This window comes from Acomys minous (assembly GCF_964271855.1).
Source record: "Acomys minous genome assembly, chromosome: 13".
Classification (NCBI taxonomy): Eukaryota; Metazoa; Chordata; class Mammalia; order Rodentia; family Muridae; genus Acomys; species Acomys minous.
The window spans coordinates 90,539,004-90,562,415 of record NC_140495.1 but is presented as its reverse complement, the minus strand read 5'-3'; the positions used below and the strand labels follow the sequence as shown (position 1 = coordinate 90,562,415).

The 23,412-nt window shown below is 44.0% G+C and overlaps 1 protein-coding gene across 4 annotated transcripts in view; it reads left to right on the top strand.

Moving 5' to 3' along the window:
- TET1 (tet methylcytosine dioxygenase 1) overlaps positions 1-23,131 on the top strand; it is an 87,900-nt gene extending 64,769 nt beyond the window's left edge. For all 4 annotated transcript variants that reach the window (XM_084751921.1, XM_084751924.1, XM_084751923.1 and 1 more), the window contains 7 exons: positions 2,247-2,458; positions 7,985-8,135; positions 8,458-8,553; positions 10,368-10,457; positions 12,923-13,060; positions 13,434-13,737; positions 17,076-23,131. In XM_084751921.1, the coding sequence (XP_084608047.1) occupies positions 2,247-2,458; positions 7,985-8,135; positions 8,458-8,553; positions 10,368-10,457; positions 12,923-13,060; positions 13,434-13,737; positions 17,076-17,965 (1,881 nt within the window). In that variant the 3' untranslated portion in view covers positions 17,966-23,131. The remainder of the gene's footprint in view (positions 1-2,246; positions 2,459-7,984; positions 8,136-8,457; positions 8,554-10,367; positions 10,458-12,922; positions 13,061-13,433; positions 13,738-17,075) is intronic.
- Positions 23,132-23,412: the final 281 nt, after the last annotated feature.

Here is a 23,412-nt window from a genome sequence, read left to right as displayed (position 1 = left end):
TTAACCTCTGAACCATCTCTCCAACCCCCTAGCTTTTCTTTCTTTCTTTCTTTCTTTCTTTCTTTCTTTCTTTCTTTCGTTCTTTCTTGTTTTGAGACAGGGTTTCTCTGTGTAGCCCTGGTGTCCTAGACTCACTTTGTAGACCAGGCTGGCCTCGAACTCACAGAGATCCACCTGCCTCTGTCTCGCTGAGTGCTGGGATCAAAGGCATGCACCACCACACCCAGCTTCATTTTAGTCTTTCTATTGGAATTTCGTGCTTTCACATTTGTGAGGGGTGTATGGTAGGGTAAGGATTTATTTTTTTCTTTTTCCCTTAAGGCCTGGTCTATGCCAAGAAAGCACTCTACAACTACGATAGGCCGTCAGATACTTTAGACAGCATTTCCCTCTGTCTGCTTAGCTGGCCAGGAACTTTGTAGACCAGGAATCCTGGGATTAAATGTGTATGTCACCAAACCAAACTCCATGTTGGTTTTGGGAAATCTAACTCAGGTACTTTTATATGCTGAATCTCCTTGCTAGTTCTACCTCCAGATTTTTGTTTGTTTGTTTGTTGGGTTTCTCTGTGTAGCCTTGGCTGTCCAAGACTTGCTTTGACGACCAGGCTGGTCTGGAACTCACAGTGATCCACCTGCCTCTGCTTCCCACCTGCTGGAATTAAAGGCATGCGCCATCACACCTGGCCCAGAATTTTTACACATGTACGTTTCTATATATGTACATTTTTGCATTTATATATAACATATGTAGTTTACACTTTTGTTATTAGTGCGTAGCAGTGGTTGGCTGGCTGTCAGTGCACATATTTCATGGCACATGTTTGTTTTCTGGAAGACAACAATCAGTAGCCCGTGCTCTGCAACGCATAGGTTCCATAGATTAAACTTTGCATCTTTTGCTCTTTCTTGGTTTTGTGGTTGTTGTTGTTGTTGTTTGTTTTTGTTTTTGAGACATGGTCTCACGGTGCAGTTCTGGCTGGCCTGGAACTCCTATGAGGAACAGGCTGGGGACAACCAGCCTCTTCCCTCCAAATGCTGTGTATGATTAAAGTCATGCCCCCCACACCTAGCTGCCTGTCTGTCCTGATGGCAGGCTCAGAGCAAAACTGACCCTCTGCGTCCCCTCTCACAAGGACAGCTAGATGATGACATTCATTGCCAAGACGATTATTACTGTTTCTTTGAGACAGGGTCTTACATATGCCATGCTTGCGTCCACCTGGACATGTAGCCAGCGATGATCATGACCCTTTCCTTCGCTGGTCCCACGTTAGGGATGTGGGGATTGCATGACTCTGCACTGGGCTCCTTTGGTGTTGGGGACTGAACACAGAGACTGAGACTCAGGCGTGCAAGGTGAGCACGCCCACCGGTTGAGCTGCGGCCCAACCAAAAAGACTGGACTTGGTACTGTGCAGGTCATCTTCCCCTTGGATCATTCCAATTCTGCATTAACTTGGTAGAAACTTTCTTAAAAATCAAATACACAGATGGGTGTGGTCACACACGCCTTTAATCCCAGCACTCGGGAGGCAGAGGCAGGTGGATCGCTGTGAGTTCGAGGCCAGCCTGGTCTACAAAACGAGTCCAGGACAGCCTAGATAACATAAAGAAACTCTGTCTAAAAAAGAAAAACAAGAAAATCAGACACACATTTCTTAGGGTTTTGTTTGAAGCACCAAGAAATCCAGACAACTGTCTTACTGTGCGGTGGGTCACTACATTTCTTTGGCCTTCAGTATTTAGAGCTCGTAACTAGTATGTTTAATTTATTTTTTCACTATAGACTTCTTCAAAGAAGACAAGTGTCCTTAATCTAAAGCAGTTTTCCTGAACATAGAGCCCCTGTCTCAGCAACAGGCAAAGCAACTTAGCCTGTCCAGTGCTATATGTTGCGTCCAGGCTTCGAGAGATGCCTCAGTAGTCTAAGAGCATTTTCTGCTCTTACAGAGGCCTCAGGTTCAGTTCCTAGCACCCACATGGAGTTCTGAAACCACATGTAACTGAGAGTAGCTCACATTTGTTAACACATACATATTCACAGGTAAAACACCACACACATGGAATTTAATGGAAAAAAAATTTTTTTCATTTTATTTATTTATTTTTTACAATGAGTCTGAGGCCTGTCCTTTAATGACACCTTTCTCGAAAAAGAGAAAAAGAAAAAAGAAAGGAAAGATAAGGACAAGTCTGCCTTCTGCCGTATAAAGCTTTAGATGAATACTTTTTTTTTTTCTTCAGGTGCTTAGAAGAAGTGGTCCTGAAGAGAAAGTCCTTTGTCTGGTGCGAGTGCGCGTAGGCCACTACTGTCAGACAGCTGTGATGGTCGTGGTTATCCTGCTGTGGGAAGGCATCCCCCGCCCGATGGCTGACCAACTGTACAAAGAGCTCACGGAGAACCTAAGGTCCTACAGCGGCCATCCCACTGACCGAAGATGTACCCTCAACGAAAAGTAATGAGAGCTGCATTTCCTTTTCCTTTCTCTGTTGTATGCGGTAAATGTATTTAAGTACTGTGCTAGGAAGGCCAGCCTTTCCCGGGTGTGGTGCTGCGCACCTGTGGAGGAGCTGAGCCTCTGTGTGGTGCTGCACACCTGTGGAGGAGCTGAGCCTGTGTGTGGTGCTGCACACCTGTGGAGGAGCTGAGCCTGTGTGTGGTGCTGCACACCTGTGGAGGAGCTGAGCCTGTGTGTGGTGCTGCACACCTGTGGAGGAGCTGAGCCTGTGTGTGGTGCTGCACACCTGTGGAGGAGCTGAGCCTGTGTGTGGTGCTGCACACCTGTGGAGGAGCTGAGCCTCTGTGTGGTGCTGCGCACCTGTGGAGGAGCTGAGCCTGTGTGTGGTGCTGCGCACCTGTGGAGGAGCTGAGCCTCTGTGTGGTGCTGCACACCTGTGGAGGAGCTGAGCCTGTGTGTGGTGCTGCACACCTGTGGAGGAGCTGAGCCTGTGTGTGGTGCTGCACACCTGTGGAGGAGCTGAGCCTGTGTGTGGTGCTGCACACCTGTGGAGGAGCTGAGCCTGTGTGTGGTGCTGCACACCTGTGGAGGAGCTGAGCCTCTGTGTGGTGCTGCACACCTGTGGAGGAGCTGAGCCTCTGTGTGGTGCTGCACACCTGTGGAGGAGCTGAGCCTCTGTGAGTTGGAGGGCAGCTTGATCTTCATGGTGGTCTAGGCCAGCTAAGTCGGCAGGGTGAGACCTCCTGTTATTTCCTCTTCCTCCTCCTCCTCACATGCATTTAAGAGTATTCTGCTGGGGCTAGAGAGACGGCTCATGGGTTAAGAGCACTGACTGGTCTTCCAGCGCTGGGTTCATTTCCCAGCATCGACATGGCACCTTACATCCATCTGCAACTCCAGTTCCAGGCCTTCTGACACCCTCACACAGATATAGATGCAGACAAGGCAGCAGCTAGCATAAAATCATAAAAAATTATTTTAATAACAAATTATAAAGAATAATTTTGATCTAGAATTTATTGAGGTGGGTCCTAGTGATTGAACTTAGGGTCTTTTCATCTTTTTTTTACTTTTTAAAAAAGATTTATTTACTTACTTATTTATACAGTATTCAGCCTGCACGTGAGCAGAGGGCACCAAATCTCATTATAGATAGTTGTTTTGTTTTCATTATAGATAGTTGTGAACCACCATGCGGTTGCTGGGAATCAAACATCAGGACCTTTGGAAGAACAGCTAGTGTTCTTAACCTCTGAGCCATCTCTCCAGCCCGGGCTGGAGACCCTTTTCATCTTAATCAGCCTATATATCTATCATGTAAATATACGCCCCCAAGACCTAGTGTGTTCTTATTTTTTGTCTTTGCATCTGATCCAACTCATCATTAGAGGATGAGGAAAGGGTCTTTAACAGAATATCCTTCATCAGAATGTGAGGCCTCTTTCTGATTCGATACGTAATTAATATGCAATTCAATGCAGAATTGACGCCAATGGGATTTCGCTTTAGCTTCCACTATTGATGACTTCACCCTGGCCCCTCCGACTAAGAACTACTTGTCATTCCTTTTTGTTTCTTTGGAGTTTCGCCCTGGCTGATCTGTAAGCCTGGATCATAAGTGATTCTTCCTCACGGCCTTTCACGACTGCTGACCCCTTGAGCTTTCTACCACTATGAATTGACGAATCAAAGCCAGTTTTCTAGTAGTTTTGTTGTTGTTTGTTTTTTAAGATTTATTTATTACTATGTACACAGTGTTCTGCCTGCATGTACACCTGCAGGCCAGACAAGCGCACCAGGTCTCATTAGAGATGGTTGTGAGCCACCATGTGATTGCTGGGAATTGAACTCAGGACCTCTGGAAAAGCAGACAGTGCTCTTAACCTCTGAGCCATCTCTCCAGCCCCCTTTCTAGTAGTTTAATTTTTTTTTAATTTTATGTGTATTAGTATTTTGATTGCATGTATGTCTCCATAAGGGTGTCAGGTCTTGGAGTTACAGACAGCTGTGAGCTGCCATATGGTTGCTGGGAATTGAACCTGGGTCCTCTGGAAGAGCAGTTGGTGCTATTGACTGTTGCGCCATCTCTCCAGCCCAAGGCCAGTTTTCTTTATTTTTTTTTAAATTAATTAATTAATTTATTTTTATATAGGGTGTCCTACCTGCATGTGTGACTGCAGGCCAGAAGAAGACACCAGATCTCATTATGGATGGTTGTGAGCCACAGTGTGGTTGCTGAGAATTGAACTCAGAACCTATGGATAAGCAGTCAGTCCTCTTAACTTCTGAGTCATCTCTCCAGGCCCCAAGGCCAGTTTTGTTTGTTTGTTTGTTTCTTTCTTTCTTTTTTTTGCTTTTGTTTGTTTGTTTGTTTTTGTTTTTTTGGTTTTGTTTTTGCTTTTCAAGACAGGGTCTCTCTGTGTAGACCTGGCTGTCCTAGACCCACTTTGTAGACCAGGCTGGCCTCGAGGAACTCACAGTGATCCACCTGCCTCTGCCTCCCTAGTGCTGGGATTAAAGGCGTGCACCCCTCACCACCTGGCTAAGGCCAGTTTTCTAAAGGACTGCTTTCCCTTTTTCTTTTTTGAGATAGATTTTCAATACATAGTACAGAGCTTGAACTTACAATTCTCCTGCCTCTCTGTAGCATGAGTTTCGTTCTGCTGCCCTTCATCTGTTATATTTTTTAATCCAAAGAGCATAAAATGAATGGCCTGGGGCTGAAGAGATGGCTCAGAGGTTAAGAGCACTGCCTGCTCTTCCAGAAGTCCTGAGTTCAATACCCAGCAACCACATGGTGGTTGATAACCACATATAATGAGATATAGTGCCCTCTTGTGGCCTGCAGACATACATGCAGGCAGAGAACTGTATACAGAAATAAACCTAAAAATTGAATGGCACAGCTGAGAATATGTAGCTCAGTGATAGATTCTTTGCCATTTGTGGGCAAGGACCTGGGTTTAGTCCACTGCACTGAAATTGCAAATAATTTGTAATACTACATATTAATTAGTAGATGACTAATTTATCCTTTAATCCCTTTAAGGATTAAGAGCTGCTAACCAGGCCAGGTGTGGTGGTGCACACCTGTTATCTCAGCACTTGGGAGTCAGAGGCAGGTGGGTCTCCGAGTTCGAGGCCAGCCATGTCTACAAAGCTAGTCCAAGACAGTCAAGGCTACACAGAGAAACCCTGCCTCAAAAAAGGAAAAAACAAGAGCTGCTAATCATTTTCTTTTGGCTTATAATGTTAAACGTGTCAGATCACTTCCCCAAAAGTTCATTCCCTGCTATTTATTTATTTAATTGTTTCCCTTGAGACAGGGTTTCTCTGTGTTGCTTTGGCTGTCCTAGTCTCACTTTGTAGACCAGGCTGGCCTCGAACTCACAGCGATCTGCCTGCCTCTGCCTCCCGCATACTGGGATTAAGGTTGTGCACCACCACGCTCAGCTCATTCCCTGTTTAATCTTCTAAATCAATCAGATGAATTTTTTTGTCTTGAGAACAAAACATTAGAATATCACATCTTAGCATTATGTCATCTTTTTAAAAATTGGACATAAATTATTATTATTAATTATATATAATAATAAGTTATTATTATGATGATGATGATGATTATTATTATTATTATGATTATTATGGTTGTGAGCTTAGCCTTTAACAGCTGAGCCATCTCTCCAGCCCCATAAATTATTTTTTTACTTGTCTATCAGATTAGCTTCTTTCTGTATCTAATCTGACCCTTTGGACCGGAATCAGTCCCACTTGTCCTTCTTTGCAACTATTGCAGAGCCTTGTGCGCTGGCAGGTGTCTTACGACACTTTGTCGTTGTTGCCTGTGCATTCTTGTGTGTTTGTTTTCCCTGTGCATCCCTGGCGGTCTTAGAACCCACTCTGCGCTGGGATTAACGGTGCAGGCCACCACCGCCTGCTTGGGCGCTTTTCTTTATTGGTTTGTGTGTGAGGCATGGCTCTTTGTGTACTTAACATCTCATTTGCTGTCAGCCTCTCAAGTGCTAGGAGGAGAGGCGACTGTATGGTTTCTGGAGCACAGGATCAACCAGCAAACCTCTTCTGTGCTAACTGTATTTCTTCCATATAGTCTTATGTCATTGTGTTGCCTTTTACATCTAAAAATAAGAAACGGTTTTGATCTATCAACTTTGTCACATTTTCATTAATTTTGAATTAAACACTGAACTTAGGAGTGTCCCATGGGTAGTGAGATACTGGCTAATTTGTGGAAGGCCCTGGGCTCAATCCCCAGCACCAAAGAAAATAAAGAAGTATATTGATAAAACTAAGATGTTAAGGATTTTCCTGCCCTCCCCCAGGGTGGAGCCAGGGCTCTAACAAAATCCTCTTCCAGTTATTTCTACTTTGCTTATTTATGTATTTATTGATTTACTTTTGAGGCGGGGTCTGGATAGCTAGCCTGGAACTCTAGACTTGTTCATTTAGAATCTACTTTAGTGCTTCATTAACACTCCAGATAAAACAGTCTTTCTTTTCATTATTGCTGTTGTATGCTTGTAAAGTCTTTTCATTAAAATTGACAGGGATTTTTGTTTTGTTTTGTTTTGTTCTGTTTTGTTTGAGACAGGGTTTCTCTCTATCGCCTCGGCTGTCCTGGACTTGCTGTGTAGACCAGGCTGTCCTTGAAGCCACAGAACAGAGATCCACCTGCCTCTGCCTCCTAAGTGCTGGGATTAAAGGTATGCACCACCACGCCTGACATAAAACTGCATTTTAAGAAATCAGAAGGGCTGAAGAGATGGCTCACAAGTTAAGAGCACTAACTACTCTTCCTGAGGTCCTGAGTTCAATACCCAGCAACCACATGGTGGCTCACAACCATCTATAATGGTGCCCTCTTCTGACCTGCAGTTGTACATGCAGACAGAGCACTGTATACATGATAGATAGTCTTTAAAATTTTGGCAGAAATTGTATACTTTCCGTATTGCACTCTCCTTTCCAGTTTCACTAAAGGAAAAAACATTATGCCAGTGTTATGTTAGAAAAAGGGAACTAGCCGGCCATGGTGACTCACACCTTTAATCCCAGCACTCGGGAGGCAGAGGCAGGTGGATCACTGTGAGTTCCAGGCCAGCCTGATCTACAAAGTGAATCCAAGACAGCCAAGGCTACACAGAGAAACCCTGTCTTTAAAATCCAAAAAAGAAAAAAGAAAAAAGAAAAAGGGAACTAAAGACAAAAAAGGAAATGAAATTATTTTCGTTTGTGTTGAAGCAAGATTTTAATTTTGTACCTTTCATTTCTCCAGTTTGTTGCCTGCTCGGCTATAGAACCTCGAACAATCATTTTAGTTGAATAACAAGCAAGAATGGGTTCGGGGGAGAGAGGATTGCTCGTAGGCTTGGGGCTAAGTGCAGCTAGGGTGTGCCTTAATGACAAGAGTTAAATGGAATACCTAAATACTGTACCCTGGCCATAAGCCTTACATGTCTCTGCGTCTCTGTGACACTGCCTAACGTCCTGCTGACGGTTTTCCAGCCGTACCTGCACCTGTCAAGGCCTCAATCCAAAGACATGTGGAGCATCTTTCTCCTTTGGCTGCTCGTGGAGCATGTATTTCAATGGCTGCAAGTTTGGGAGAAGCCCAAACCCCAGAAAATTCAGGCTCGCTCCAAATTATCCCTTAAACGTGAGTTTCCTTTTTAATTTTCAGCATACCGTCTACTATATCTAACCATGTATATAGTTCCTAAAAAGCTCACGGAAGACAGAATGAGCTGTTTGTTTTTTTTTCTTAACGTCATAAATTACTAAAATATGTATGTAACTCCTTAGATTTTAAATACGTCATGTAAAGCCTTCACCTAGTTCAGTTGTCCATGAGTCTGTCTTCCTGCTCCCTAAGCCCAGAGGGAACCCGTATTAAAAGAACTTAGCATTTTACGGGCAGCCAGAGTTGAAGAAACCCATTTGCCAACATTTGAAGTTCTAAGAAAGTTTGCTACCCACAGAACTACTATAAGAGAATTACTGGAATCCGCTCTGAAAAAAGAAGCCGTGCGAAACCTACAAAACCCAGACGGATCATTCCAGAACACAAGGCCCTGGTGAGCAGAGAAAGTAGTCAAATTTACTATTTAGGTTTTTTTTAAGTTGGAGCATGAAGTTGTAAGTTTTGTTGTTGTTGTTGTTGTTGTTTTGTCATCCTTGTTGAACAGGAAGGTGGGGCAGCGAGAGGGCTCCTGGCTGAATAGGTACTTGGTGTGGTAATGGTTTTGTTGGGGCAGAGATTATTAGGGATCACTGCCATCACTAAATAGCTACATTTGAAGTATTACGAATAAAGTACTTCATCTAGTTACCTGTACGAACGGCTTTCTCTGATGCATCTCAGTATTTTCATTGAACTGTGCTTCCCAAATTGAGTGTGGTGTCTCACATCTGTAATCGTAGCCAAAGACACGGAGGTCACTGCCATTTCTATGCAAGCCAAGGTTTCCTAGTGATATCATGTCTCAGAAAAATCACATGCTAAAAGGCTACATTTTCTGCTGTTACATTGCCTTAATACGACAGTATGAGCTCGAACTTAATGGCAGCTGTTTCTTCTGCTTCCCAGAAAACATGTTTTTGAAAGCAAAGATCAGTGGTCTTTTTTTTTTTTTTTTAAGATAGGGTTTCTCTGTGTAGCCTTGGCTGTTCAGGACTCACTTTGTAGACCAGGCTGGCCTCAAATTCACAGTGATCTACCTGCCTTTGCCTCCCGAGTGCTGGGATTAAAAGCGTGTGCCACCACGCCCAGTGATCAGTTATCTTTTAATAGACAGAGATATAAATTATGTTTAGATTAAGTCTTCAACGAAAACCATATAACTCTGCACACCGGAGTCAACCCATTTTGATGGAGGGAAATAGGAAAGTTTAGAAGTCGCAGCTGTCAACCAGCGTCTATATCTCATAGATAATTCATTTCACTGCACTGTATGTAATGCCTCAGAACAAGCCTAACGAGGTACACTTGACCTGTAGAGAAGTATAAAGCTTTGCTAAAGGATGTGCAGTATCTGTAACTCGGAGCAGGATTCACCTTGGAGCAGTATGAGATCTGTGCCCCTGAACTCTGGCAGGTTTGAGCTGGGTGTAGCGGCACACACCTTTGGCACTTCAGAGGCAGAGGCAGAGACAGGGAGATCTCTGAGTTCAAGGCCAGGCAGCGCTACATAGTTAGACATTGTTTCAAAAAACAAACAAACAGGGGCCTGGAGATGGCTCAAGGGTTAAGAGCACTGCCTGCTCTTCCAGAGGTCCTGAGTTCAATTCCCAGCAACCACATGGTGGCTCACAACCGTCTATAATGTGATCTGGTGCCCTCTTCTGGCCTGTGGGTGTACATGCAGGCAGAGCACTGTATACATAATAATAAATTAATCTTTTTTTAACAAACACGTGCTGAGATTAAAATTTTTGTCCTACACGATTACTGAATTCTTTGCTCACATATTATAAAAGGTATTGGCATAGCTATTTCTTTTCTTATACTCGAACCTTAACACTTCAATGTTAGTTAGTCTTCCCATCACCTGCCCCTTTTGGTTTTTGACCCAGGGTCTCTCTGTGTAGCCCTGGCTGTCCTGGAACTCCCTCTGTACACCAGGCTGTACACCAGGCGTTACAGACGTGTGCCATCGAACACTGCTTAGATTTCTCATGTTACGATTTCCATTTCAAGAGATATAGTTAGACCATAACAACTTCTAGTGGCTCAGATCATCACACTTATCTTCTGTTTATCTACTGCATTATGGTAATTATGACTTGTATGTCAGCCACATATGGAATTATTTGTAGTGGAGTTTTCTTATACCTGTGTCTCACTTTATGCATTTTAAGGTTACCTTACATGGCTTATCTTTTATTCCAGGAAAAAAAGCTTGAAGAGAATTTACAGAACTTGGCTACAGAATTAGCTCCACTTTATAAGCAGATGGCTCCAGTTGCTTATCAGAATCAGGTATTATTATTATTATAAGTTTTTTTTTTTTAGAATCTTTCATAATGGCCTTAAGAATACTTCAAATTAAAAAAATAAAACATAGAAAAAAAAGAATACTTCAAATTTTTATCTCAAAAAAGTTATTAACAAAAGCTTTTCAAAATTGATCTTAAATATGTGCCCTTTTTTTAGAGACAGGGTTTCTCTGTGTATCATTGACTGTCTTGGACTCGTTTTTGTAGACCAGGCTGGCCTCGAGGAACTCACAGCGATGCGCCTGCCTCTGCCTCTGCCTCCCAAGTGCTGGGATTAAAGGCGTGAGCCACCACCACCTGGCTGCATCCTCTTTTTTAAAATAGTTGTCAATTTATGTGCTTGTGTATGAATATATGTGTTTAAGGCCAGAAAGTGGGGCTCAGACTCTTCTTTAGCATTCTATACCCTTGAGACGGGGTCTCTTCCTGAACTTGGTTCTCACGCTTACTGAAAGCCCTCAAACCCCAGTGGTCCTCCTTCCCCTGTGCAGTCTCCTGGCAACAAGCATACCTTGGGAGGCAGGCTTTCTCTAAGGGCGCTAAGATGCAAACTCCAGTGTGCAGGCTTGCATGCCAAGCTTTCTCAAGCCCACAGCCACCTTATCCAGCCTCAAATGCTCTTCAAATATACATTTTCTTATTGCTAACATGCTAAGTGCTCAAGTAGGGTTTCAAGGGCACCTCCTGTGCTCCTATTTAGCTTAGACCTCACATTTTACTCTCAATGGTTGAATTATAACTGTTGGGCAAAAGTGGGGTGTGCAACTTAGTGAGGTACTGCTTTGCTATCCTCTGTAGAGTCCCCAGGACTGCCAATAATAAAACTCTAGGGGGGAACAGAACTAGGTGGGAGTCCAGCTTTGATGTATAAGCAATCTTGTTTCAAAGTAAATAAAATGGGTTTGGAAAGATGGCTCAGTGGTTAAAAGTGCCTTCTAAGCTGGGAGCCCAGTGTTTTGGAAGTCTTGTAGAGGCAGGCAGACCTCTGAGTTCCAGGCCAGCCTGGTCTTGAAGGAAACTCTTTCTCAACTGTCCACAAAAAACGGTTCCTTGCTGGGTGGTGATGGCACACTCCTTTAATTCCGACACTCTGGTGGCAGATCTCTTGAATTTTTAAGCCAAGCTGGTCTTCGGTTTGAGTTCTAGGAAAGCCAGGCATAAACAGAGAAACCCTGCCTCAAAAATAAAAACAAAAAACAGTACTACCAGGCTGGAGAGATGGTTAAGAGCACTGCCTGCTCTTCCAGAGGTCCTGAGTTCAATTCCCAGCAACCACAACTATCTATAATTAGATCTGGTGTCCTCTTCTGGCCTTCAAGCACACATGCAAACAGAGCACTGTAAACATAATAAATAAATAAGTCTTTTTTAAAAAAAAAAAACAACTACCACCATGGAAAAAGAATTCTTGCAGCTTGCAGGTTCCGTTCCTGACACGATGGCTTACAACCAGCTTTGTTTTCAGGGGATCCTAGCCAATGATTGTTTCTTGCTTCTGCATCAAATGAATGTACATGATTCGCTACACACATACCACAGACAAGACATATGTATAAAATAAGTGTACATTTGAGAAAAATAAACACAGTGTGCTGTCCTACAGACGGGCCTAGCTGCCTTTCAAAATTAAAAGGTGTGCAAGTTCACTTTATGTTCAGCTCATGAAATTAGCAGCACAGCCGTAGGTGTCCTGGAACTCACTCTGTATGCCTGGCTGGTCTGGAACTCAGAGACATGGCTGCCTCTGCCTCTGGAGTGCTGGGATTGAAGGCGTGCAGTACCACTGCCAAGCATATTCTGATCCTTAAACACTGAACATGGTTCGTGCATTCATTGCATTTGTGTGGGGGTGGGGGTGCATGCCTGTTGCTGGTTTCTGTCTCGTCACCAGACACAGGAGCAAGAGCCTTCACGCACTGAGGCATCTTGTTTGCCAGCTCGCATTTGGATTGTCCTACCTGGGTATTTGTACATATCTAGACACAAAACCAAACTCATACACAGAAATTTAGTGGGGGGAAAATCTGGGTCAGATAGATGGTTTCAGCGTTTTGAAGGAAGGCACAGGTTTATTACCCAGTATGCACAAGGTGGCTCAAAACTGTCCCTAACTCCAGTTCTTTTCCTTTAAAAAAAAAAAAAAGATATCTTACCACCTTTAAAAAAATTTTACCTTTATTTTATATGCATTGGTGTTTTGTCTGCACACATGTCTATGTGAGAGAGTGTCTTGGAGTTACAGATAGCTGTGAGCTGCCATGGGTGCAGGGATTTCAACCTGGGTCCTTTGCAAGAGCCATCAGTGCCTTTAACTGCTGAGCCATCCATCTCTCCAGCCCCCTTAACTCCAATTCTGTCACTGTCTTCCAACACCCAAATAATGCATGCAGACACAACAACCCATACACAAAACAAATCTCTGCTCTTTTTTGTTCTGTGTTGTTTAAGGTGGAATATGAAGATGTTGCTGGAGACTGTCGACTTGGTACTAAGAAAGGCCGTCCTTTCTCCGGTGTCACCTGTTGCATGGATTTCTGTGCCCATTCTCACAGGGACATCCACAACATGAATAACGGAAGCACTGTGGTACGTGCCTGAGTGCCTTTTCATCCTGTTTGCTCTAGGTGGGCTCCGAAAAAATGTAGTTGTGTTGAAAAATACTGACATATTGTGAGATAGTCAGATACGCATATAGAAAAAATATTCGTTGTTGGACGTGGTTGCGCCTGCCTTTAATCCCAACAATCAGGCGATTAAGGCCCTCCGATCTCTCTGAGCTCTATACCGGTGTGGGTCTATAGTGAGTTCCAGGTCAGCTGAGGCTAGACCCTTTCTAATATACAAGCCTTGGGGTGGGGTGGGGGGGCATTCTTTCTCGACCCACCCCGACTGCTGTCTGCGAAGCCAGGCATAGCTAGAATGAATGGATACATGCCTATTTCCCCTCCTTCTCCCTCAGGTTTGTACTTTGCTTCGGGAAGATGGCCGTGACACGACGGTTCCAAAGGACGAGCAGCTCCACGTCCTCCCTCTACACCGGCTCGCAGACACTGACGAGTTTGGCTCCCGGGAAGGGATGGAAGCCAAGATCCAATCGGGAGCCATCCAAGTCAATGGACCATCCAGGAAGAAGCAACTACGTTTCAATGAGCCTGTTCCGCGATGTGGAAAGAAGAGAGCCAAAATGATGGAGCAGAACAAGAAAGCAGCTGCCGCAGGCCACAGAAGGAAGAGGAACCCCGCCTCCAGTAAGGGTGCCGCAGGTGAGCCGGGCTGCTGTCTGTGCCCCCACGACCCCCACCCCAGGTTCCAACCCTGGAGAGGCTTGAATTTCATTTTCTTTTTTGTTTTGTTTTGTTTTGTTTTGTTTTAAGATAGTGTTTTTCTGTGGAGCCTTGATTCTGGTGGAACTTGCTCTGTACACCAGGCTGGCCTTCATCTCATAGAGAGAGATACCTCTGACTCTGCCTCCCAAGTGCTGGGATTAAAAGTGTATGCCACCACCGCCCAGCAGAATTTCAAGTTTCCTTTTTCACTCTTCTCTTTGCTGCACCCCTCGGAGAAATGACTACATTTTTATTTTTTTCGTCCTCTCAATACCTTTTGTATTAAAATGTAATTTTCTTCGCATCTTGGTTTTTTGAGATGGGGTTTCTCTGTGTAGTCCTAGACTCACTTTATAGAGCAGGCTAGCCTGGAACTCCGAGTCATCTGTCTGCCTCTGTCTCTGCCTCTGCCTCTGCCTCCCAGAGTGCTGGGATGTACACTACTATGATCACAACTTATCTTCACAGCTTTTTTAAAAAAATAAATTTATGTGCAGTAACGTGAAGGTATCAGATCCTTTGGAACTACAGTTACAGATAGGTGTGAGCTGCCATGTGGGTGCTGGGAATTGAACCCAGGTCCTTTGGATGGTTTGGAAGAGTAGACAGTGCTCTTAACCACTGAGCCATCTCTCCAGCCACATTATCTTTACAGCTTGAAGCTCATAGTGCATAATGCTTCATACGGATTTTTTGGTAAAGTTTCTGCCTAATTCATTGGCTAAGGTTTCAAAAACAATCCCTCCTTCCCCTGCCATCTTGGTCTACTTCACAAGCTCGTTGACTCCATAGTTTTGTTTTTTGGTTTTTGTTTTGGTTTTTTGAGACAGGGTTTCTCTGTGTATCCCTGGTTGTCCTGGACTTGCTTTGTAGACCAGGCTGGCCTCGAACTCACAGCGATCTGCCTGCCTCTGCCTCCTGAGTGCACCACCACACCAGGCTTGGATTTCTTTCTTTTTCTTTTCCTTTTCTTTTCTTTTTTCCTTTTTTTAATTCTCTGAATGATTGGAACAATTTCTTTCTTTTTCTTTTTCCAAGACATGTTTCTTTGTAGACCAGGTTGGCCTTCAACTCAGAGATCTGCCAGCGTCTGTCTCCTGAGTACTAATAGGATGGAAGATGTGCACAACCACTGGCCAGCAACAGTCTCTTTTCTTTTCTTTTTTGTTTTTGTGTTGTTTTGTTTGTTTGTTTGTTTTGGGATTTTTTTGTTTTGTTTTGTTTTATCAAGACAGGGTTTCTCTATGTAGCCTTGGCTGTCCTGGAACTTGCTTTGCAGACCAGACTGGCCTCCAACTTACAGACATTGACTGCCTCTGCCTCCTGAGTGCCAACAAATTCTTGTACAGTGCCTTCTTGATTCCTTTTCCTCTGCATGCTGATTAGTTTTTTCAAGTCAGGGTTTCTCTATGTGTAGCCCTGGCTGTCCTGGAATCACTCCGTAGACCAGGCTGGACTTGAACCTGATTTGTATTTTTAAAGTGCCTCAGAATGTTCATTTTCTTGTTTTAATTTATAGAGACTTTTCAAGCTGAATTGGATTTTTTTTTTTTTTTTTTTTTTTTTTTTTTTTTGAGACAGGGTGTCTCTGTATTAGCCTTGGCTGTCCTGGACTCTCTTTTTAGACCAGGCTGTCCTTATTCACAGCAATCCACCTGCCTCTGCCTCCTGAGTGATGGGATTAAAGGAGTACACCACCCTGCCTGGCTCTGAATTAGAAATTTTTATCACAGACCTAAGTGTTTGTGATAGCTTCTCTTATAGTGGAATGTCCAGAGTTTTTCTCTCACTTTGAAATGAATGTGATGAGAGAGGAGAGAGATGGCTTACTAGGTTACAGCACTGGCTGCTCCTAAGGGGAGGAACTCTTTTTTTGCCTTTTTGGTGACAGGGTTTCACTGTGTAGCCTTGGCTGTCCTGGACTCCCTTTGTAGATCAGGCTGGCCTTGAACTCAGAGATCTGCCTGCCTCTGCCTCCCGAGTTCTAGGATTACAGGCGTGTGCCACCATGCCCGGCTCACAGGGAAGAACTCTTTAAGGGGAATTGCCGAGTAAATAAGTACAGTCGGCTGTAGTGGAGCTCTGAGGTCAAGTACTTAACTACCTCTGTGGGGTGTCCTGGGATTCATCCCCTAACAGGACCCTCAAACGTTAGCAGGCTGGGTGTTTTTTTGGTTTATGCTTGTAATCTCAGTATTGAGGCGGGAGGACTCTGTAAACTGCAGGGTAACTGGTACTATTAAGACTGTTTCAGACATGCATTTTGCCTGTATGTATGTCTATGCACCGCATGCATACCTGGTGTCTGAGGAGGTCAAATGAGGATGTTGGATCCCCTGGAATGGGCAGCGGTGGTGTACACCTTTAATCTCAGCACTCGGGAGGCAGAGGCAGGGGGATCTCTGTGAGTTAGAGCCTAGCCTGGCCTAACAGTCAAGTCCTGGACTGCCAGGTCTACACAGAGAAGCCCTGTCTCAGAAAACAAACAAACAGCAGCAACAGAAACTAGTTCTCTGCAACAGCAGCAAATGCTCTTAACTGTTGACAAAAAGTGAAAAGGGCTGGACAAGTGGCCCACGCTTTTACTTCCAGTACTAGGGAGGCAGGCAGATCTCTGAGTTCCGGGCTAGCATGGGCTAGGTCAGTGCCTCTCAAGCTTCCTAACGCTGCAACCGTTTACTGCAGCTCCTCATGCTGTGGTGACACCCAATCATGAAATTATCTTCATTACTCCTTCATAACTGTAATTTTGCTGCTGGGTTGTTGGACACCCCCTCTACCCGCCACGGGTCTCTATCTGTAGATTGAGAACCGCTGTTCCACATAGTGAGTGCCAGGTCAGCCAGGGCTACGCAGGGAGACATAGTCTCAAACAAAACAAAACAAAGCTTTCTATACGCCGAATTACATCAAGTGATAGAGTGCTTGCCTACCCCGGAGCTAACACCAGGAGGCAAAAAGCATTTTAAAACACTTTTTGACAGCCAGGCATGGTGGCTCATGCCTTTAATCCCAGCACTCGGTAGGCAGAGGCAGGTGGATCTTTATGAGTTCGAGGCCAGCCTGGTCTACAGGGCGAGACCAGGACAGCCAAGGCTACATAGAGAAACTGGGGGGGGGGGGGGGGGGGGAAGAGTACTTATGGACAACCAACAAGTGCCAAATACCTTCTGTGTCTTCGTATTTGTTGCAACTTTCTGTTTGCGAACCCAAAGTGAGATAACGCAGGCAACCTACAGTCAAAATTGAAACCAAACCCCATTTTATTTTTAAAGGTTCAGACAACACTAAAAGCTATTCACCAGACTCATCGACTCCTCACCCAGAGAAAGACCAATCAACAGACTTCGGCCCCCTGCAGGCCTCCTCCACGAAAGCATCTACCTGTATGTACAATCAAACAGCCTCAGGCGCGTTTCCAGAAACAAGTAGCATTCTCCACTGCGCAATGCCTTCTGGAACACACAGTGGTGCTAATGCAGCCGCTGGGGAGTGCGCTGGCATGGGACAGCCTGGGGCAGCGGCTGTTCTTCCTCACCAGTCTCTCCCTCCAGCAGACCCCCCTGTTCATGCTGAGCCTCTCACTAGTCCGCCCGAGCAGCTAACTTGTAACCAGTCAAACCAGCAGCCCCAGGTCCTCAGCTCTCCTCATAACCTGGCTCCCGGTCAGGTGAAAGATGAACAGCGCCCTGAAGCAGATCGGCCTCTGTCAAATGACCTGTCCTCCGACGAGGATAACGTCCCTCAAATTGACGAGTTTTGGTCAGACAGTGAGGAGATCTACTTTGACCCCAGCTTTGGTGGCGTGGCGATAGCCCCCATTCACGGCTCAGTGCTGATTGAATGCGCCCGGAAAGAGCTGCACGCTACCACCTCTTTGGGATGTCCCAACCGATATTGTCCTCTTCGGGTGGCCCTTGTATTCTACCAGCACAAAAACCTGAATAAGCCCAAACACGGTTTTGATATCAATAGGATTAAGTATGAATCTAAAGTTAAAAAGAAAAAACCCGCGGACCGCGAGGGTCCTGATTTATCCCCAGAAGCCAATCGATCGTACCAAATTCCTTTCCGTGTTGCTTCAACCTTAACCCACGACAATATTGTCACTGTGTCCACTTACGCTCTCACTCATGTTGCAGGTCCCTACAACCATTGGGTCTAAAGGCTTTTCTCCCATAATGCCTTTGCTAGTTCGGTGTAGTTTTTACGGTGCTGTTCAAAAGAAAGTCATGGTGTTGTTTACTGTATCTTTCATTTCACCCGTTTTAACTCTGAGGTTAAAATTTAAACAAACAAACAAACAAAATGGGGTGGGTACTTAACTGTGACTATATTTTGAGAATCGGTAGAAGGTGCAGTTTTTCAGCAAAAATAAAATTTTTATAGTTTTAAATACATAAAGAAATCTCTTGGTTAGGTGTTGACCGTGCTAGAACCAGGGTTTGGTGCTTTTACATTAAGCTCGTTTACTATGAAGAGGATTTTAACAGGTTCCTGCAATAAGATGTAAAAACCAAGATGCACAGTGTTAACTCTATACAGTTCCTGGTGCTTTACCCACCCACATCAACACATGTAGGAATGAGCTGAACGGTTGTTTCATGGTGCCGTTGTGCAAGCATCTTCCAATCATTGCTATCACGTCTGCACATTTCTTTGAAATAAACCAATGAGATGCTTTTTTTCCCTCTTAAAATATTTCTCCTGTATAAAGGAATTCTTTATTCTAGTGATGGTTGGAGGCTGTTCGTTAACTGTAAATATATATATTTTAAAAAGCACTTTCTATTTTTAAAAGTAACTTGAAATAGTATAGCCGCAGAATCCTGTTGTCTGTTATGTGTGCATATTTGCATACCAGAGACGTCTTTTGTTCTTGCTGTGTGAGCTCCATCATGTTAACCGCAGCCTGTATTCAAATATTCTATGATTGGTGTTCTTTACCTATAAAATAGAGGATCTCTAAGAAAAGGAAAATATAAAATACCACCAATGTCAATTTCTCCTTTTGAACTAGAAAAAGTATTGTCTTCTGAAGGAACCCCACGATTTAAGTATATGACCCATGACAGGTGTTTTCAAAGAGAGAGAGGACAAATTTGGATCAGTCAAATGTTTCAAGATGAGTTTGGGTTTTTTTGTTTTGTTTTGTTTTGGTTTTTTTGAGACAGGATTTCTCTGTGTAGCCCTGGATGTCCTAGACTCACTTTGTAGACTAGGCTGGCCTCGAACTCACAAAGATCCACCTGCCTCTGCCTCCCGAGTGCTGGGATTAAAGTCGTGCACCACCACGTCCGGCAAGATGAGAAAATTTTAAATTAAATAACCTTTCCTTCCCAAATGAAAAGAAAGTATTCTGTAGAAATAAATGAAGGGGAAAAAATCCTCTCCTATCCTGGAGTCACATGGTCAGATTATTACTGTAAGCCAGCTAAGATCCCAACTACTGATTGGGTTTAGAAAAAAATGGTAACTCTGACTTCTTTAGTAATCCCCTATTTTGAAGGTGACAGACAAAACTGGCATTCTGGTTATTTTAGTGTCCCATTACTCTGCCTACTGTTTAATTGACTTATATATCAAGAAAGATTTCCCCAATTTTAGTATATGTGCTGCTCAAGCGAGCATGAAAGACTCCCCCAAACAAAAAACCTACATCCAAGAGACCTTTCAGTGGAATCCAAATGCACAGGTGCTATGACCTTCAAGGCGCTGGATTCTTTGGGAATACAGGAACCCTAATGGTGCTTCTCGGGGATGCCATAGGAAGCCCACAACAACTACCACAGTCTTGGTGCAAACGTAAACAGTTCCAGTAAGCTCTCTAGAGAATAACTTATTCAAATGATTATGGTGCCGAGTCAGGGAGAGGAAGGGGTTGTAAATAAGGAAATGTCCGCTGACATTCCATCCTGTACAAGTAGACTTATGCTTCTGGGACATTGTACAATAGGGGAATTTGTTGACCTGATTTAGTATTTTGTGTGCCTTAGATTCGCATTCTAAAACATGTCTATATTTTAAGCGTAGGGTTTCTTACACGTGTAAGTGTATCAATGTGATCCTTTATTGCTTCAGCTAGGTATCTGTTAGTATAGACCATCAGGAATATTCCCTTGTGAAGTTACCTCTGAGGTATTAGGCCTTAGCTCCCACTACAAATTGTTTCCTTGCCATTATGGGATAAAATCTTCTCCCCCCTGCCTTTATTCATCCATTGACCTACCCCACCCCCCCAAAGCACGTTTAACTGAATGCTTCTCAATTAAATTGGATCAATTGTGATTTTTGTTTTTCCTTGAGTCACCACCTACGATGCAGTCTTATAAAGAATGCTTTGCGATAATTTTCTAATGGAATAACTAATTACCTATAAACAAAGAGCTACAGTAATATATGTTATAATAAATTCCAGCTAACATGTTTTGAATGTTAAAGGCCACATTCTTAATGCTTAACTAATTTAAAACACCAGTGTTGATTAATGGGGCTGTTGGGATTTATGAAACTAGTTGCAGTTTGACAAAAATAACCAGTTTCAACAAGAGTGTTGTCCTTCCATTGTTAAAATTAACATTAGGACTGTTAGGCCTCGGCCAACAGCCCACTGTGGGAACCTCGTTCTGTTATTTTCTGTGGACTCCCCGGCGTTGTTTTTTTTTTTTTTCAGACGCCCTCTTAGCCAGTGTTCAGCAGCCCTGGCGGTCGGCTGTCTGCCTGCCGCTTGAAGAATGGTCTTTATTACTGAACAAAAATCAACTGGTTTGAGATGAGAGTTCCCACCAGACTTATCTACCACTCTTTCTGCGCCTCTGTTGTTTTGTTATAATTAGATTCCTATTCTACTCACGTGTGAAGATCTAGCTGAGACTGTGTCCATGGTGTGAACTTCGAATGTTACATAGGACCGCCGTGGTGGCCCAGCAGATGCTATAATTCTTGCCTATTATAGAATTCTATATTACCTGCCCTCTAAAAATTCCTTTTTTTTTTTCTTGGTGGGAGTGGGCTTTGGTTTTGTGAGACTGAGTCTCTGTATTCTTGGCTGTCCTGGAACTCTCATGGTAGACCAGGCTAGCCTAGAATTCACAGAAATCCTCCTGCTCCTGCCTCTGTGCTGAGAGGGATTACACCTGTACCTCACCACTCTCCTAATTGTTTTGTTATTCTTGTGCTTGTCAGCCTCATGTGTATCCTGTTTCCAACTTTCTACAAGGTACCAAATAGACCGTTTCATACCAAATAGACTGTGTCCTACATTTCATTGAAATATATTGTTGTACTTGAAGCTAACAGAGGTAAATTTTCATGACAAGTTCGCTTTTTTGTTGTTTTTCGAGACAGGGTTTCTCTGTGTAGCCCTGGCTGTCCTGGACTCACTTGGTAGACCTGGCTGCCCTCAAACTCACAGTGATCCACCTGCCTCTGTCTCCCAGAGTGCTGGGATTACAAGCTTGCTCTACTGTGCCCCGTGTGTAAGTTCACTTCTTAAAGGACTTCTCCAATGTAATCAATCATCGCATTTGTGAGCGCGTCATTAGGGAAAGCTGTGAGCCGTTCTCTTACCTTCACCCCCATTACGTAGTTAGCTGAACGGCTCTCCTTCTGGAACTGATGCCCTGGCTTGGTTCACACAAGAGTAACCTACACTCCAGAATCCTTACTCCTGACCATCTTTCCACAATTGCACGTACAAAACCAACCCCAAATCAGTCAAAGCTGTCATATTATGGCATGACATCTTCTCCTCAGCTGTGAGCACATCTACCTTTGTGCCAAATAAGTAAGTGTATGCAGTCTTTAATACACAGTTACCCTGGGGGTCACCCCTCAATGCTTGAGAATCTTTTTTTTTTCCTTTTTTTTTTTTTTTTTTTTTTGAGTCTAGATTTTTGTTTTGTTTTCAAGATAGAGTTTCTCTGTGTAACAGAGCCCTGACTCTTCTGGACTCTCTCTGTAGACCAGGCTGTCCTGGAACTCACAGAGATCCGCCTGCCTCTGCCTCCCAAGTGCTGGGGTTAAAGGCGTGCGCCACCACACCCAGCTAAATCTAGGTTTAATACAACTGAATTTTCATCTTTAACTGGTAATTACGTGGTGGCTCTCGCTGCCCCAGAAGCCTCCTTAGAAGTCCGTCTCTGCGCTCACAGCACAGATCAGCTTGTAGCTGCCTCGAGGCCACTCCGTCCTGAGGAGACCTGCACAACACAAACTTTACTTTCTCACCCATGGAGGGCTGCATCACTGAGAACTATTCTTGGTTTTGTACAAGTCAAAAATAAAACAGCTTTTCTGTCCTCTGGTGAGGTTCAGGACAAGAACAGTAGAGGTAAAATTAGGTCAAGATTCCCTTGGCTATGGATACCTTAGGCTTTGTGGGGAGAAGTTAGCTGACTTTTGCCTATGAAGCTAACCTATTAACTCTTTCCTTGCCTTTGCCATTCCCTATGGAACCTAGTATTAGGAATACATAAGGATTTCTGAAGGACTGGCTGGCAAAACAATTGAGGAAGGCATATTTCATTGTATATACTCCCTAGCCGCCCCTCACCTACTTAGGCGCCGGCGGTTAATTGTGATGTGGCTGTTGTTTTGTAAATGGGAATGCTGTGCTGTTACTTCAATGTACTAGTCACTTCGGCATATTCGGCCATGTGGTGTAGTCATTGCTTGGTTGTTGAAAACAACTAAAATTTTCCAAATGAAATGGGTGTTGCATATCGTCTTTCTACTAGCATAGAAAATAACGGCAGTCCTGTGTCGGGAAGACCACTCCAATAGAGTCTGCGTCCTCCCACAAAGCTGGAGTCTGTATATTTTCTTCAAAAGTATTTAAATTCCTAAGCATGGTTTTTTTCTTCTTCTTTTTTTTATTTTTTTAAGATTTTTTTTATTATTATGGATACAGTGCTCTGCCTGCATGTACACCCACAGGCCAGAAGAGGACATCAGCTCACATTTACAGAGGGTTGTGAGCCACCATGTGGTTCCTGGGATTTGAACTCAGGACCTCTGGGGGAGCAGTCAGTGCATCTGAGCCATCTCTCCAGCCCTAATTTTGTTTGTTTTCTATATGTTATAGAAGATGGGCCTCTGTAGTAAGTTGTAAAACTGAACTTCTGAGAGTCTTGTGGTCTTGTGTAGCACACAGTCTTGAACTATGGCTGAGGATGTTGAGAACTTCTTAGCTTTCTTTTCTTTTCTTTTTTTAAAATTTGAGACAGTGGCTGGCCTGGACTTGCTTTGTAGCCCAGGCTGGCCTCGAACTCACAGCGATCCACCTGCCTCTGCCTCCCGAGTGCTGGGATTAAAGGCGTGCGCCACCACACCCGGTTCTTGTTCCCTTTCTTTTTCCTTTGAAACTGAGTCTCACTATGCAGCCCTGACCTGGCAAGTACATCAAGCTGGTCTTGACCCTGCAGAGGTTCTTCCGCCTCTGCCTTTGACTGCACCACCCCTGGTTTCTATAGTGCTGGGGACTCAACCCTGGCTTTGTGTGCTGGGTAAGCATTCTATCAACCTTACCTCATCCTAGATCTTGGTTGTTGTTTTTGTTTTCTTGTAGGGAACTGTCATTTTTGTTTGCACTCAGCTCTACAGAATCTTAGC